At 41.9% G+C, this 15,108-nt stretch overlaps 1 protein-coding gene across 2 annotated transcripts in view; it reads left to right on the top strand.

Moving 5' to 3' along the window:
• CPNE4 (copine 4) overlaps positions 1 to 15,108 on the top strand; it is a 448,003-nt gene that overhangs the window by 393,272 nt on the left and 39,623 nt on the right. For both annotated transcript variants that reach the window (XM_012766878.2, XM_076005366.1), the window contains exons 8-10: positions 8,832 to 8,930; positions 9,805 to 9,891; positions 13,102 to 13,161. In XM_012766878.2, the coding sequence (XP_012622332.2) occupies positions 8,832 to 8,930; positions 9,805 to 9,891; positions 13,102 to 13,161 (246 nt within the window). The remainder of the gene's footprint in view (positions 1 to 8,831; positions 8,931 to 9,804; positions 9,892 to 13,101; positions 13,162 to 15,108) is intronic.

Below are 15,108 nucleotides of genomic sequence, written 5' to 3' on the forward strand. Positions count from 1 at the left end.
CACCCTTTTATTTTTAGTCTATGTGCATCCTTGCAGGTTAAATGTGTTTCCTGAAGACAGCATATACTTGGCCTGTATTTTCTTATCCATTCAGCCAGCCTATGTCTCTTGAGTGGAGAGTTTAAGCCATTCACATTTATTGAGAGAACTGATAGGTAGGGTAGATTACTGATCATTCTGTTGGGTTGGATGTTGTTGCTATGATTTCTGTCTTGAGCCATTGTAATATCTGGCCTTTAATATCTTTGGGTTTTGGTTGTTTTTATATCCGTGGATTATTGTTATGATGTTCCGTGCATAACGCTGTTTTAAGTACTTCTTGTAGGGCTGGTCTTGTCTTGGTGAATTCTCTGAGCCTTTGCTTGTCTGAGAATGTTTTTATTTCTCCTTCATATATGAAGCTTAGTTTTGCAGGGAATAATATTCTAGGCTGGGCATTGTTTTGTTTCAAAAGAGTGAGAATGGGGCCCCAGTCTCTCCTTGCTTGTAAAGTCTCATTAGAAAAGTCTGATGTTATTCGAATTGGCTTTCCCTTGTATGTCACTTGCTTCTTTTGTCTTACAGCTCTTAGAAGGGCCTCTTTAGTTGATACTTTGGTCAGTCTGATGACTGCATGACGTGACGTCTTCCTGTTTGCATTGAATCTCCCAGGGGTCCTCTGGGCTTCTTGAACTTGTATATCGAGATTTTGAGCAAGGCCTGGGAAATTTTCCTCTATTATATCTTCAAAAAGCTTGTCCAGCCCTTGAGTGTTGTCTTCCTCCCCTTCGGCTAAACCTATGACCCTCACGTTAGGTTTTTTCACATAATCCCACAGCTCTTGTAGACTTTGCTCTTTTCTCTTGTTTCTCTGCTCTATTTCTGTGACTGATTTATTTAATTGGAGGGTGTTATCTTCAAGCTCTGAGATTCTTTCTTCTGCTTCATCTACCCTGTTCTTGAGACTTTCCACTGTATTTTGTAGTTCCTTGAATTGATTCTTCATTTCCAGGAGTTCGGTTACACTTTTCTTCAATGTGTCTATTTCTTTTCTCATATTCTGGAGACTTTTTGTGGTTTCTTGGTGTTGGTTGTTGAGTTGTTGTTGCAGCTGGGTGAGTGTTCTTATGTTCCACATACGAAATTCCTCTTCTGTCATATTGGTTGCCTGATTTTGGTCGGTGTCCGTTTCTAGGGGGCTGGTGCTCTTCTTTGGGGGTGTGTTTTCCATTTGGTTCTTCATATTTCCTGAGTTCTTTCGCTGATTTCTTCCCATGTCGATCAGTTGTTGTTTCTTTCCTTAGGTTATTGTTTGGGTATTCACACACCTTGTTTAGTTTCTGAGGCGTTAGGTGGTGCCTGTGGGTGAAATTGGACCACTCCCTGTATATTGAGTCAGTGGGTGCCGTGGAAAGGCTGTGCAAGATGCCGTCCCTGTCAGTAGGTGGCGTTTGCTTGGAGGAACAGGCTATGGTGTTGATTTTGAGTCCTGTTATCAGCTCTCGTTCTGGGCGGAGCTGGGTTGGGTAAGCCTGCCCTCAGGCCGTTAGCAGGGGTCAAAGTTCTTTTCTCTGCTTCCAGGGAGAGCTGTCAGGGCGGGGCTGGAATGATCCTGTTCAGCCAGAAAGTCTGGGTGTGGGGGTGGGGCTGTCTGAGACCTGCAGTCTGCAGCAGGCCTCGCTTCTTTCCACCCTCCCCAACTCCGCAGCTACTCCTGGGCCTCTGCCAGCAGGCCAGACCACAAGCCACCAGGCCTCCCCGGACTGTGATGCCGGCGGGGAGGTTCCCTGCACAGGAACGCCACCTGGGTTGGGCACACGGCCTCCTCCTGGGAGGAGGGTTGCCCTCTAGGACGCCGATCCGCCCCTGGAGGCACACAGACCTCAGTAGGCTGTTCACGTATAATCCTTCTGTGCCCCGGGCAATGCTAGCCCTCGGTGCAGGGGATCTGGTCTGCAGGTCCGACCTCTGGGTCCCAGAGTTCAAACTGTATTCCCACCAGGGAGAGGATTTCCGGTCCTAATTCACCCACAGGGAGCCCAAGCTGGGTCTATGTCTCTCAGCCTCTGAGTCGGCACCGTTTCCCTGGGAACACGGTGCCAGCAGCACCTGGGAGGGCGGGCGGGGTCCCAAACGGGAAGGTCCCGTTCCCTGGAGGTGCCTCCGGCTGGTGGCTGTATTGTCTCTCTGGGCAGCCGCGGGTAGGGTCGATGGAGGGGAGGAGGAGGCAATATGGCGCCTGCCGCGCGGCTCTCCGTGCACACGGAGGTGCCCGGAGGAAGTTGGGAACCTGGTGCCACGTCTGCTACAGGCTCACCGTTGGCAGGCGGCGGCAGTCTCTGGGCTGGTGTCCGCAGGTCTCTCCACCCGCTGGGGAGCCCACCAGCAGTCCCGAATGTAGGGGAGGGGAAACAGCGAATCCACCTACCCTTGCCGCTGGTCTCCGGGCTGCTCCTCTCTATTCTTTTCTATTGGTCTATCTTTATGTTAGTATCATACTGTTTTAATTATTATAGCTTTATAATCCATTTTATAATCAGGAAGTGTGATACCAACAGCAGCGTTTTTCTTCTTTCTCAGTATCATTTTGGCTATTCTGGGTTGACAAAATTCAACACCTCTTCATGGTAAAAATTACTCAACAAACTAAATATAGAAAAAATGTACCTTAACATAATTAAGACAATATATGACAAGCCCACAGCTAACATCATAGTCAATCATGAAAAATAGAAAGCCTTTACTCTAAGATCAGGAACAAGACAAGTATGCCTACTCTCACCACTTCTATTCAACATAGTACTGAAAGTCCTAGCCAGAGCAATTAGGCAAGAAAAAGAAACAAATGGCATCCAAATCAGAAAGGAATAAATAAAATTATCTCTGCGTATAGGTGACATAATTCTATATGTACAAAACCCCAAAGACCCCACAAAAATGAACTGTTAGATCTAATAAATGAATTCAGTAAAGTTGCAGGATATAAAAACTCAACATACATAGTAGCATCTCTATACACTAAAAATGAGCCATCTAAAAGAAAATTAAGAAAACAATCCTATTTACAATAGCATCAAAAAGAATAAAATGCTTAGAAATAAATTTAACCAAGGAGGTGAAAGATCTATATAATGAAAACTACAAAACATTGATGAAAGATATTAAAGAAGACACAAATAAATTGAAAGGCATTCTGTGTCCATGGATTAGAAGACAATATTAAAATGTCCATACTACCAAAGCAGTCTCAACGCTATCCCCATTAAAATCTCAATGGCATTTTTTACAGAAATAGAAAAAGCATTTGCATTGACAACTTGGCTCTTTTGTTAAAAAGAAAAAGAAAATTAAGAAATTTTAATAAATTTATTTATTTAAAAAAAACCAAGAAAATAAAAAGCAATCCTAAAATTCATATGGAAACACAAAATCTCCTTTAAAGACAATTGATTATGAACTGTTTAATCACATCTACAAAACAGATTAGTGTTTGATTGAATAGATGGGGACTGTTAGCCAGTTATCCTAATGACAGATGAAACTGACCATCACAAAAATCGAGTATACAATAAGTTGGCATAGCATATTTATTTTAATGGGTTCAAGGCAAATGCAAAATAAAAGCAAGAAGGAATAGCCCAAACCCTCAGAAACACTTATCCATGCATTCCAAAGACAGAGCTGAGCTAACCAGTGCACAGGCTACTTGCCTTTGCATCCTTTTGCATGGAAATAGTGAACAGGTTCTTTCTTTGTGTTGCTTGCTTTGTTCACTGAACCTCAGAGGATCTTAGTAGTTTACACTTTCAACCACAGAATGGGGATTTTACACAGTGGACTTAGGAGACCTGATTCTGAATTCCAGCTTCTATTAAGAATCAGCATAGCATAACAAAAAACGCTTCAGCTATGACATCAGACACCTGGGTTCAAATCCATCTTTGTCATTTACCAGATATATAGCCTAGTCATGTACCCTCTCTAAGCCTGTAAATGGCACCTGTGAATGGCAATTACCTGTAAATGGTAATAATATTGTCATTTCAGGGTTACTGTAAAGAATGAAAGACCATAAACACAAATGGCCTGGGTTCATAAAAGATGCTCAGTTAAGACAATCAATGAAGTTTAACTTCCTTAAGTTCAATGATTACCTAGGTTTAGTTGTGTAGTTTAGGGAAAGTTACTTCACCTTCCTGTGCCTCAGTTTCCTCATTTGTAAAATAAACATAACAACAAGTTGCTCTGTGGTTTAAGTGAGTTGGTATATATGAAGGGCTCAGAACAATGTCTGGCATATAGTAAGCACTATGTAGTTTTCATGTAGCAAATTGTAATTCACTGTTTGTGTGTTAGTGGTGAAATCAGGGAGGCAGAAAACCTGGAATTCAGTACCCCCCGTACTGGGCGAACTTGTGGAAGTCACTTCTCTGCCATCAATTTCCTTTTCTGCAAAAGAGGGAGTTCACTAGACCATCTCTGTTGAGCAGGCACATTTTAAGATTCTATACCTAAACCTCTCTGTGAGATGTAAGAACTTGAGAAGGCTTTCTGGTTTGCAGATAATTTTGAGACGCTAAGTTCTCACAGATATGTCAAAAACCTTCCTATTGATTCACACCAAGAACTCTGCCTCTGTCTCAGATTTTCTGCAGAGTGGTTGGTCTGTTTACTTTTCACTGAGATATGTTCCTCTGTCAGCCACATCAGAGCTGTCATAAGCCAGCTTCATGGCAGGGAGAGAAGGAAAGCCAGTGTTTTTATCTGTCTGCTACACCGTGACTTACTTCCTTTGGGATCCCTTCTCAGAAAGGTCAAAACAATTCTGCAACTGCCATCATGGAGAATGCCAGCTGATTGAAGAAGCAGGCCCTTGTAAACAGCGCTACCTGCTGGTGGGAGGCCCCAACTGGAGTTGCATCAGGCCAGACTCATCCTCCAGCTGAGGGTGGCGGATGCTGGTCACTCCCTTTGTGCCCCAGCCAGAGCACATTACAAACACCAAGCTGAAGGCTGTGGTGAAGGAAGGACAGTGATTAACCAAAGCATGATGGGAAATCCAGGAGGGCAAAGAAGGAGTGACATGTTGTTTATGTCCCTTCCCCTACAGAAGGGACACCTACTCTCTTAACCAATGCAAGGGATGTTAAAAAAGGCTGCTTCCACTTCTTTTATTTGTTTCTGCCCCCTTTGCCTTTTAATTTGCTTTTCCCAAATGTAGAAGAGTAAGTATCTGAGCGTCAGACTCAGGCATTCGGCAGGCTGTATTTACTACCAGGCAAAGTTATGAGTCTCAAAGACAGAGTCTCCGGAACCACCCTTCTTTCCTCTTCCTATGCCCAGGCTCAGCAAGCTCTCTTCTGTTTCTTGCTCCAAGTAAGAAATGTGTGAGTGTCAAGGTCAATAAGGAAGAGCTGGCAAACAGAGAGAAAAACACCTCATCGTAACAGCAGATCAATTCACTGGGTTCCACGATGTGGTGGTCACAATGTACATCCTGAACAACTTTTCCAAATGATCGAATCATTGATTTGCTTCACTGCCCATTGGAAAGAGTGAGGTAGAACTTCGTCCTACCTTGAATTGAAAAGGGGTTCTTATCACTCCTGCCAAAGCTATGCTGCACTGCATAACATTTCAACCGGAGTGAGCTAAGCCTTCCATTGACTTTATTTTGCACCCTGTGCAACTAGAACTAATCATAACATCTCCAAGTTAGAAAGAAAGTTTTTAAAAATATCCCACCAAATTCTTTATAATTTTCTTCATTTGACTTTCTCTACTACATTTTTTGCCTGTGGTCCTATAGTTTCCACTTGAACATTTCCAGCAATAAAAACGCACTCTTACAAACAGATTATTCTGTTTTTGAACAGGTTGATTGAAAAATGCTTTTTTTTTTTTACTTCTTTGTAACCTCCTCTTGAAATTCTGTTTTTCTCACTTTTGGAGTCAGACTAAATAAATTGTAATTGTAATACCTTTTCCTATGACAGTGCTTTAAATACTCAAATACTTCTTAGACTAGCTTATGCTGTAGTAATCGCATGGTTGAAAACAATAGACTTATTTCTTGTATACACATATGACCATCATGGGTCATCTGGGACCTCTACATTACCCTCACTTAGGGACTCAGATTGACAGAGCAGCTACTTTTAGGAATGTTGGTGATCACCAAACTAGGAGGAGTGATAAAACATGCAAATCCAGCTCCAGCTCTTCAAGCTTCCACCTGAAAGTGACTCAAGTATTTCCTATTTGTATTTCATTAGCCAATACGTGTCACAAGGCCACAGCCAAACATACAGGGACAAAGAAATATAACCCTACCATGTGATTGGAAGGAAAACTACAAGTATTTAGTCACGGCACTAAAAGCAGACTTTACAAGCTCAAGGGTGATTTTTTGAATTAAAAGAATTTGCAAACCTTCACGTGATAGTAATTTCCTTTTGGCATCTCCCAATTGAGTAAACATATAACTAATTACCAACAAGTTAGTGTAAGTTGAGTAGTGCTTATAACTAAATTTTTACTGTAATTCTCCAACTTTCTGGGATCAAACTTTTTTTAAATTCTAAGTAAAATAACTTGAATTCTAATTTCATGTCATTGCAGAAGCTGAAAGCCCTTTACAGTATTTCTTTGGAGTCCCACTCCTAGGGTTCACCTGTCAAACTCTCCCTTCACAGCCCTGCTCCCCACTCAAGTCTCAGTCACTGTCGTGCATCTCATGCTGCTCTCTGGTCTGCTTATCCCCACAGCATGGACACAGCCCCTCTCCTTTATTCTCCAAGTCACCATCAGTGTAATGCTGTTGCAGGTAGCAGATTTACTGGAGTCTCGTGGTTAATAGGAGGGGGGCAAGTCAGAGAGGCATGTAGAAGAGAGATACATCGTAAATAACCCGACCTTGAAAATTAGACATCACAGTTTCCAAAATTCTCTACCTGTCTCTCACCTCCTCCCACCCCAAATCTGGGTCCGTGTTCAGCCTTCTGATGAAGCCTGCCCTAATTTCTTCTCAACCCTCACTTCTGGGTCTCACCTTTGTGTCTCTAGTTACCAAAGAGAAAATTCAACTTGACCATTACTTTTTTTAGTAGAGCAACTTAGCTCTTTTTATCTTAACCTTTTCCGTTCTGATTTATTCTAATGCATTCTTTTTCCTAACCAAAAGTCTTCTTCATATTTTCTAGGCAAAATAACTAGCTAACAAAATCCTCCACATTTAAAAAGAGAGAAGTGGAGAATATAGTTTTTCTCTAAGAAGTCTCAAAAAAAAAGTCTTTGTAAATGCTTTTTATCCCTACCAACTCCATAATAGAGAAACCTTAAAGTACTGCAAACATGGATCATAAAGAGTGAATTTGGGAATGCTGAGGGAGTCAGATCATGAAAGATCTTGGAAGACCTATTAACCTATGCACATTTTAATTTTAAGCAGGGAATTAATGTAACTAATGGGTTATAGGGGATAGAGTAGTACAAGAAAGGCAACGCAAGGAGACAAGCTGGGAGACTGCTGGAGTAATGCAGGTGAGAAGGAGCAGTGAGAGTGGAGAGAAGTGCTGGAGTTGGGCCATATTTGGGAGACAGAATGGAGAGGACCCAATGTGGAAGGGTGAGGGGAGAGAGAAATAGTGGGAATGATGCCCAGTTTTCTGTTTGTAGCAACTGGATGCATGTTGGTGTGATTCACAGTGACAGAAAATAAATGAGTAGGAATAAATTTAGGGGGAACACTATGTTTCATTTTGGACATATTTTATTACACATCTGTGGGGCATCCCACAGAATCTGGGAATAGATTTACAAATCAGATTTTTCAAGGCAACATGGGCCATTGAGATCTGTATCCTGAGGAAGGACCAGGTTGCCTGTTAGAACCCAGATATTCCAAAGAGAACCTCTGAGTGAAAGTCTCCCTTTGCTGCCCTCATCTTATTTGAGGCCTGGGACTTCTTTGCTGCAAACCATTGGCTTAAAGATGTAGAAGTGATATCTAAAGACCCTAGTCCAACCTCTACCCTGGGAAAAAAAAACAAAAAACGGACAACCTTCTGTTCACCGAGACATGTGACCAAGCAGAGGGATTGCTGCTGATCTAATCTAGTCACTCTACAAAGTGTCACTTGGGGGTTCAGAATTTAGCCTTAGCATTGTTAAAAGGAGCCCTCTTGTCAGAAGCAAATGCTCTCATCCTGTGTGTGATGGGTGGGTGATATTTACCAGTGCCACTTCTGTCACCATCTTCCATCCATCTTTTGTGTGAGTACATTAAAGATTTCACTCTTTTGCCTTCTTACTCTCTTTTGTTGGCATTGTTCTTTTGCCTTCAGAAAAAAATAATAGAAAAATGTGATTAATGTGGCCCCATGCTAATCATTAAACAGAAGCTGCCATTGTGGAAGCTACAGACAGGGACTCGGGCATCTGGTTCTGGCTGTCAACCAGGGAGGCTGTCTGCTATGGGGACAAGAGCCATGGAATTAGGGGCAGGACACCTGCCTTCAAGCCCCAGGTTTTCACTCACTCGATGGTACCTTCAGCACATTGCTTATCTTCTTTGGGTCTTCCTGACATTATCTTAAAAATGGGCATATTATTGCAGTCACTGCTGCATCACAGGACTGTTTGGAGATCTTAGCAAAAAGGCCAAGTAAAGGGCTCTAGGAACCTAAGGAATATTACATCCTACGTGCTGCAATCCCAGACTCCTGGGCTTTTGTTCCAGACCAAACTTCTTTCATCCACTCCTCCTTATAGAGTTCACACTGCCTTCAGCTGCTGTGGATGCATTCTTAATTTTTAAAAAGTAATAATAATTCTTTTCTCTTCTCTTGCAGTGCATAGTATGGGACTGGGACTCCAACGGCAAACATGACTTCATTGGAGAATTCACCTCAACATTCAAGGAGATGAGAGGAGCATTGGAAGGGAAACAGGTACATGTTGTGGTTTTGCCCTGGATGCTCTCTATCATGCATCCTTGGCACCCAGCTACAAATAAAACAGAAGCAAAACATCAATGTATGATTAAGTGTAATGAGAATGGAGCACATTTGAGTGCCTAGATTCTAGAGCTACATCGTAGCTCTAGTCCTATATCAAAGAACTAGCCCAACCCAAAGCAGTTATGTGACCTTGGACAAGACGCTGCCTCCAAATACTACAGTGTCTCCATCAGTAAAATGCAAAGCTTAGATGATAATATTTCTAAATTTTTTTAGCTGTCTAGGCTTGGAAAAATACCTAATCTCTCTGTGCCTCGCTTTTCTCACCTAAAACATGAGGGTGATAATTGTACCTACCTCATAATTTTGTGAAGATCAGATGGAACAATCCATGATATAACTAGCAGAGCAACTACCACATAGCTAGCACTCCCAAAATAACTGCTATTGGTAGTGGTATTCTTCCCAGTCCTACATTTCCATGACTTGCCGACATTCATAACACACTTAACCCTTTGGAGAAATGACTTGAATCCTCCAAATTTTTATCATGGGCACTGGCTTTTCATCTATTTCTACCATTTTACTCTTACACACTTGATACCAAGGCAAGTACCCAAACACTACTGCATGCCACAGAGACATATTGCACCACATGGAAACCTAAATTTCCCTTCTGTGTTTCCCACGGACATGCACACTTTCATATATCAATATATTAGTCAGTTACTGTCATCTGATCCTAACAATGCTGCTTCTCCTTTTACCAGTTCAATTTGTCCAGCAGCACCCAGCAGCCTGGCCACATTGAAGGACTCAACTTCTTCCTGAGCAGGTTCTCATTCTGAGACCCTTCTTGTTGCAGGTGCAGTGGGAGTGCATCAATCCCAAGTACAAAGCCAAGAAGAAGAATTATAAGAACTCAGGCGTTGTGATTTTGAATCAGTGTAAGGTATGTACACAGCCTTCTCTTCCCTGAGTATGAAGTTGGGCTGACTGGGAGGAAGAATTCAGGTGATGTGGTCAGAGGAAAAGAGTGTCAAATAGATGTGATATTTTAAAAATAAAAATCAAATATTCAATGTGTTAAGGGACATAAAATGATAAATGTAAACGGTTGGGTGGTTTTGGAGCTGTGGCAGCCCAATGCCACCGTCCTCTCCTCTGGGATAGTCCTACCCCCAAAGACAGGAGAGTTCTGGTCACAGGTCAGGGTCTTCTCTGCCCAGGGCAGCACCAGAGGGGGATTTCCAAATGGGGTTCTAGAACACCTACTATGTGCCTTTCATAGTGCCCAGTGCTTTAAATGTAGTACCTTACTCATGCTGAAAGGATTCCATAAAAACAAGACAATGAGAGAAGATTACAGGGCCTAGAATTTCCTACCAAAGGAGCTACAACTTTGCAGGGAATCACACATCCTAATAATTAAAGCGTTTAAATCACGTCTGAGACTAATTCTGCCACTAGTTGAATATTTACTGTGTGAGAGTAACTACAATAAACGCTGTTTAATTCTTATCATAAACCTGAGATTTCTACTTTCAAATGAGGTAATATAACTAGCTCAGAGTCACACGATTAGTAAATTTAAGAGCTGAGATTTTAACCCATGTCTGTCTGACTTCACCACACAGGACTAAAATGTCATCCATATTATATATATATAATAAATGTCATATATATAATATATATAATAAACACACACATATACATACAATATATATATGTCCATATATGTGCTTATATATTCATACATATATATATATATATATATAGGCATACATCAGAGAGATTTTGGGTTTAGTTCCACCACAATAAAGTGAGTCACACAAACTTTTTGCTTTTCCAGTGCATACAAAAGTTATGTTTATACTACACTGCAGCCTATTAAATATGCAATAGCATTATGTCTAAAAAAAGTATATGCCTAAATTAAAAAATAATTTATTGCTAAAAAATGCTAACAATCATCTGAGCCTTCAGCAAATTGTAATCTTTTTGCACTAGTAGAGGATGTTGACTTGATGTTCATGGGTGCTGATGATTGATCAGAGTGGTGGGTTGCTGAAGGTTGTGGTGGCTGGAGCAATTTTTAAAAAACACCAACAGTGAAGTTTGCTGCATTGATTGACTCCTTCTTTCATGAAAGATTTCTTTGTAGCATGTGATGCAATTTGATTGCATTTTACCTACAGTAGAATTTCTCTCAAAGTGGAGTCAATCCTCTCAAACCCTGACATTGCTTTAGCAACTAAGTTTATGGAATATTCTAAATCCTTTGTTGTCATTTCAACAATGTTCACAACATCTTCACCAGGGGTAGATTCTATCTTGAGAAACCACTTTCTTTGCTTATCCACGAGAAGCTACTTCTCATCCACTCAAGTTTTATCATAAGATTGCCCAATTCAGTCACATCTTCAGGCTCCACTTCTAACCCTAGTTCTCTTGCTATTTCCACCACATCTGCATTCTCCACTGAAGTCTTGAACCCATCAAAGTCATCCATAAGGGTTGAAATTGACTTCTTCCAAACTCCTCTTAATGTTCGTATATTGACCTTCTCCCATGGATCATGAATGTTCTTTTTTTTTTTTTTTTTTTTTTGAGACAGAATCTCGCTTTCTTGCCTAGGCTAGAGTGAGTGCCGTGGCGTCAGCCTAGCTCACAGCAACCTCAAACTCCTGGGCTCAAGCGATCCTCCTGCCTCAGCCTCCCGAGTAGCTGGGACTACAGGCACAAGCCACCATGCCCGGCTGATTTTTATATATATATATATTAGTTGGCCAATTAATTTCTTTCTATTTTTATGGTAGAGACGGGGTCTCGCTCAGGCTGGTTTTGAACTCCTGACCTTGAGCAATCCGCCCGCCTCGGCCTCCCAGAGTGCTAGGATTACAGGCGTGAGCCACCGCGCCCGGCCATGAATGTTCTTAATGGCATCTAGAATCCTGAATCCTTTACAGAAGGTTCTCAATTTACTACCACTCAAAGCATCGCCATAAGGAATCCAGGAGCAGGCACTAATAGAGAGCCAAGTGAACATCAACACTGAGAAAAGTCTGCCAATAGATGTATGCCACCTGGAGGTGGTACCTAGAGAGACTAACACAGGATTTGAGGGGTCAGTCTCTGAGAAGCTTCTCTGAGCATTAGATGGAATCTGAGAAGCAAAGGTCAAAAATCACAGTTACTGGCTACCTAGGTAGAAGGATCCTGACTATAAGCTCTATGACTATAAGTACCATGTCTGTTTCTCTAATCACTGTATTCATAGCATCTAGTGCATAGTGGGTGTTCAATAAATACTTGTTGAATAGATGAATATTACCAAGAGCCAAACAGCAGAATCATAAAGAAGCAGAATCTAAGACAAGAAGTCAGTAAAGAATATGAGAACACAGATGGTAGCAGTTGGCAGAAAGCAATTCCTATAACTGACTTCCAGCATAGAGGTCAAAGGGATGGACTATGTAGTCCAGACTTGTATCATTTGAGTCTCAACTCTACCATTAATTGGAGTTGTTATTGTAACCTCAGTTTCCTCATCTATAAAATGGGTACAATAATAATAACTGTATTACATTCATAGGGTAGTTCCAAAAATAAAATGAGATAAAAGACATTAAGTAGTTGGCATACAGTAACTTAATAAATGTTAGTCATTGTTATTCATGGCACAGTAGGGGTCTAACTAACTAGAAATTATCAGTAAGTTACCATCCCAGGTAATTGTGATCTCGGAGCTACCAATCTAGATTATCTGTGTATTAAAGAATGTTACCAAGACTGGGACCTAGACACAGGGAAGCAAGACTGAAGTCAGATGTGTGACATTATTGATTTCAAAGCAGTAATGACCTTTGAAAATATAGTTTAAGTTTCACCCCAGAGGCAGAACCGATTAAAATCATGTATAAACCAAAAGAGAGGGGTGCAGGGGGTGGATATTGGCAGCCCGCACAGGCCCATGTGTATTGGCGTTGCTTTCTTTCTCTCCTTTAACAGAACAAAAATCAACTGACCCATCTCTTTCCTACAGATGCCTTTCTGCTCTTCCCTCTGGCTTACCAGCCTGTTCCCAAAGTTTAGCCCTCCGGTATATCAGGAAACAGACCATGCTGTTATTAACCCAGTCTCCTCTCCTCCTCCTATACAGATCCACAAGATGCACTCTTTCTTGGACTACATCATGGGTGGCTGCCAAATCCAGTTTACAGTAAGTTGTTTTCATGTTTGTTCTGACACAGGGAGCAAGGAATGGAGAATGGTGTTGGGTTTGGTGCATGAGGAGACAAAAGTTTACTTAAACCTTGGATCAGCTTTGTTCTAGTCTCATTGCTGAAATATTGTATGGTATCATGTTTTTAAAGTGAGTTTATACTCCTGTTTTCTCCAGTGAGTATGGTGTTTAGCATCATGTCAGGAAATTTATGCTACTCAACCTCTTAATGCTTCCCATTTCTTCAGCCACTATGTGAGGCATGAGGCAGTGTGCAGATTGCCAGACTTCATCACCTGGTGAGAGGGAGGAGAAGGAAGTGAGACATGCTAATAAGTTCCACTGAGCCCAGGCAGATACCTTGGTTGTGTTCATGTGACCAGTCATACCCAATGGTCAGCAGCAAGGGTGAGCCACCCAAACAGTTCATCAGGCAATCAGAAGGCAAACTCCAAAGAGTGAGGCACAGGTTGAAATCAAGGTTGAGAAGTAGAGTGGGTATCTAGATTCAGTGGTGAATCGAGGATCATCTCCTATATGTAATCTGTATTCCCCTGGGATTTACACACTTGCAATGTGTATTTGAGTGGGTAAATTGGATCTTTTGAAAGTGCCCAGGAAAGTCAAGATTGTGAGTCCATCTGCCTTTGAACAACTTGCTTTCACTGACTTGATATTCAAAATCCTCCCAGGTTAAGGCAGCTGTTACCTACAGAAAGAGAATCCCCAGATAGCAAAAGATAGATATACTAAAATACATGAGAAAACAATATAGATGCAAATAAGAGAGATGCAATTTGTACAGCATTTGTTTCTCATCTTACAGAAGTGTGATCATGAAGCTCAGCCCTGTTTAGCTCTATAGACTGACTCAGCTATATGAGGAAAGGTAGAAAAATAGGCTTAATTCTTTAGTCCAGCTGTGGGCCCAAGAGAGTAGATTGGATCATGTGTTCCTGGAATCAGTGATAGTGGTGCTGAAAGGACTCAAAGGGAGAGTCACAAGGGAATGAGACAAGAGGTGATTTGATAGACCAGCTTCTCCCTAGTTAGGGGCTTGTCCTCTACTCTAATCTCAGAGAGACCCACCTATACCCTGCCTAACCCGAACACATACAGGAGTAATTATAGAGTTTGGTCACTTCTTTAAAGCCTGAGATTCTCTAATGACACTGCCACCTAGTCCTCTCACATGCATACACACATACAGAAGGCAGCAAGCATGTTGATTGTGGGCACACACCCCTGACTCACTGCTGCCCTGGGTGTACATGAGTGGAAGCAGGGAAGCAATGTCATAAGGGAGAGCTACTGGAAATAGTTTCCCAAGATCTTAGGCAAAAAAAAAAAAAAAGTTATTTCAGAAAACTATTTATAAGTTTTCAAGGAAAAGCCCTATTGATTTCAGTCTGTTTTAGATTTTGTAGATTCAATGCTCTTGAACAACCCTTTATTCAACCTTCAGGGTCTTGCTTTGCCCTTGGTGTTGTGCCAATGACAGAGTTTAACCCCCGCCAGCATTCCCAGCACCACATCCTGACCCTCAGATGTCCCTATGACCTGCCTGACACAGGAAGATTGCTGTCCCCACTTTGTTCTCCCCTCTTTTCTCACTTTTCTGACCTTCCCCAACTGGGAGGTACCACCTTGGTGTTGGCCACCAGCAACACCCCAGCCCCAGCTTCTCATCCCCTTCAGTGTCCAGCGATAGACCTGTGGAGGGCGTGAGTGAGGAGGGCAGTCTAGAGCAAGGAATGAGAAGAGGAGAAGAATTCTGAGGACAAGGGGACAGGGTGTCAACAGTTATTGTCACAAAGCCTTTCCTCCTGCAGGGTTTCAGTTTAGGGACTCAGAAGAGAATTGCTAGGTGCTCCACTCTGAGCATTCCATTAAAGGAATGGAATCATACCAGGTCACTTCATTGTAATTTTCCTCCAAAATTAA

The sequence above is a fragment of the Microcebus murinus genome, chromosome 1, assembly GCF_040939455.1.
Source record: "Microcebus murinus isolate Inina chromosome 1, M.murinus_Inina_mat1.0, whole genome shotgun sequence".
In the NCBI taxonomy this organism is placed as follows: Eukaryota; Metazoa; Chordata; class Mammalia; order Primates; family Cheirogaleidae; genus Microcebus; species Microcebus murinus.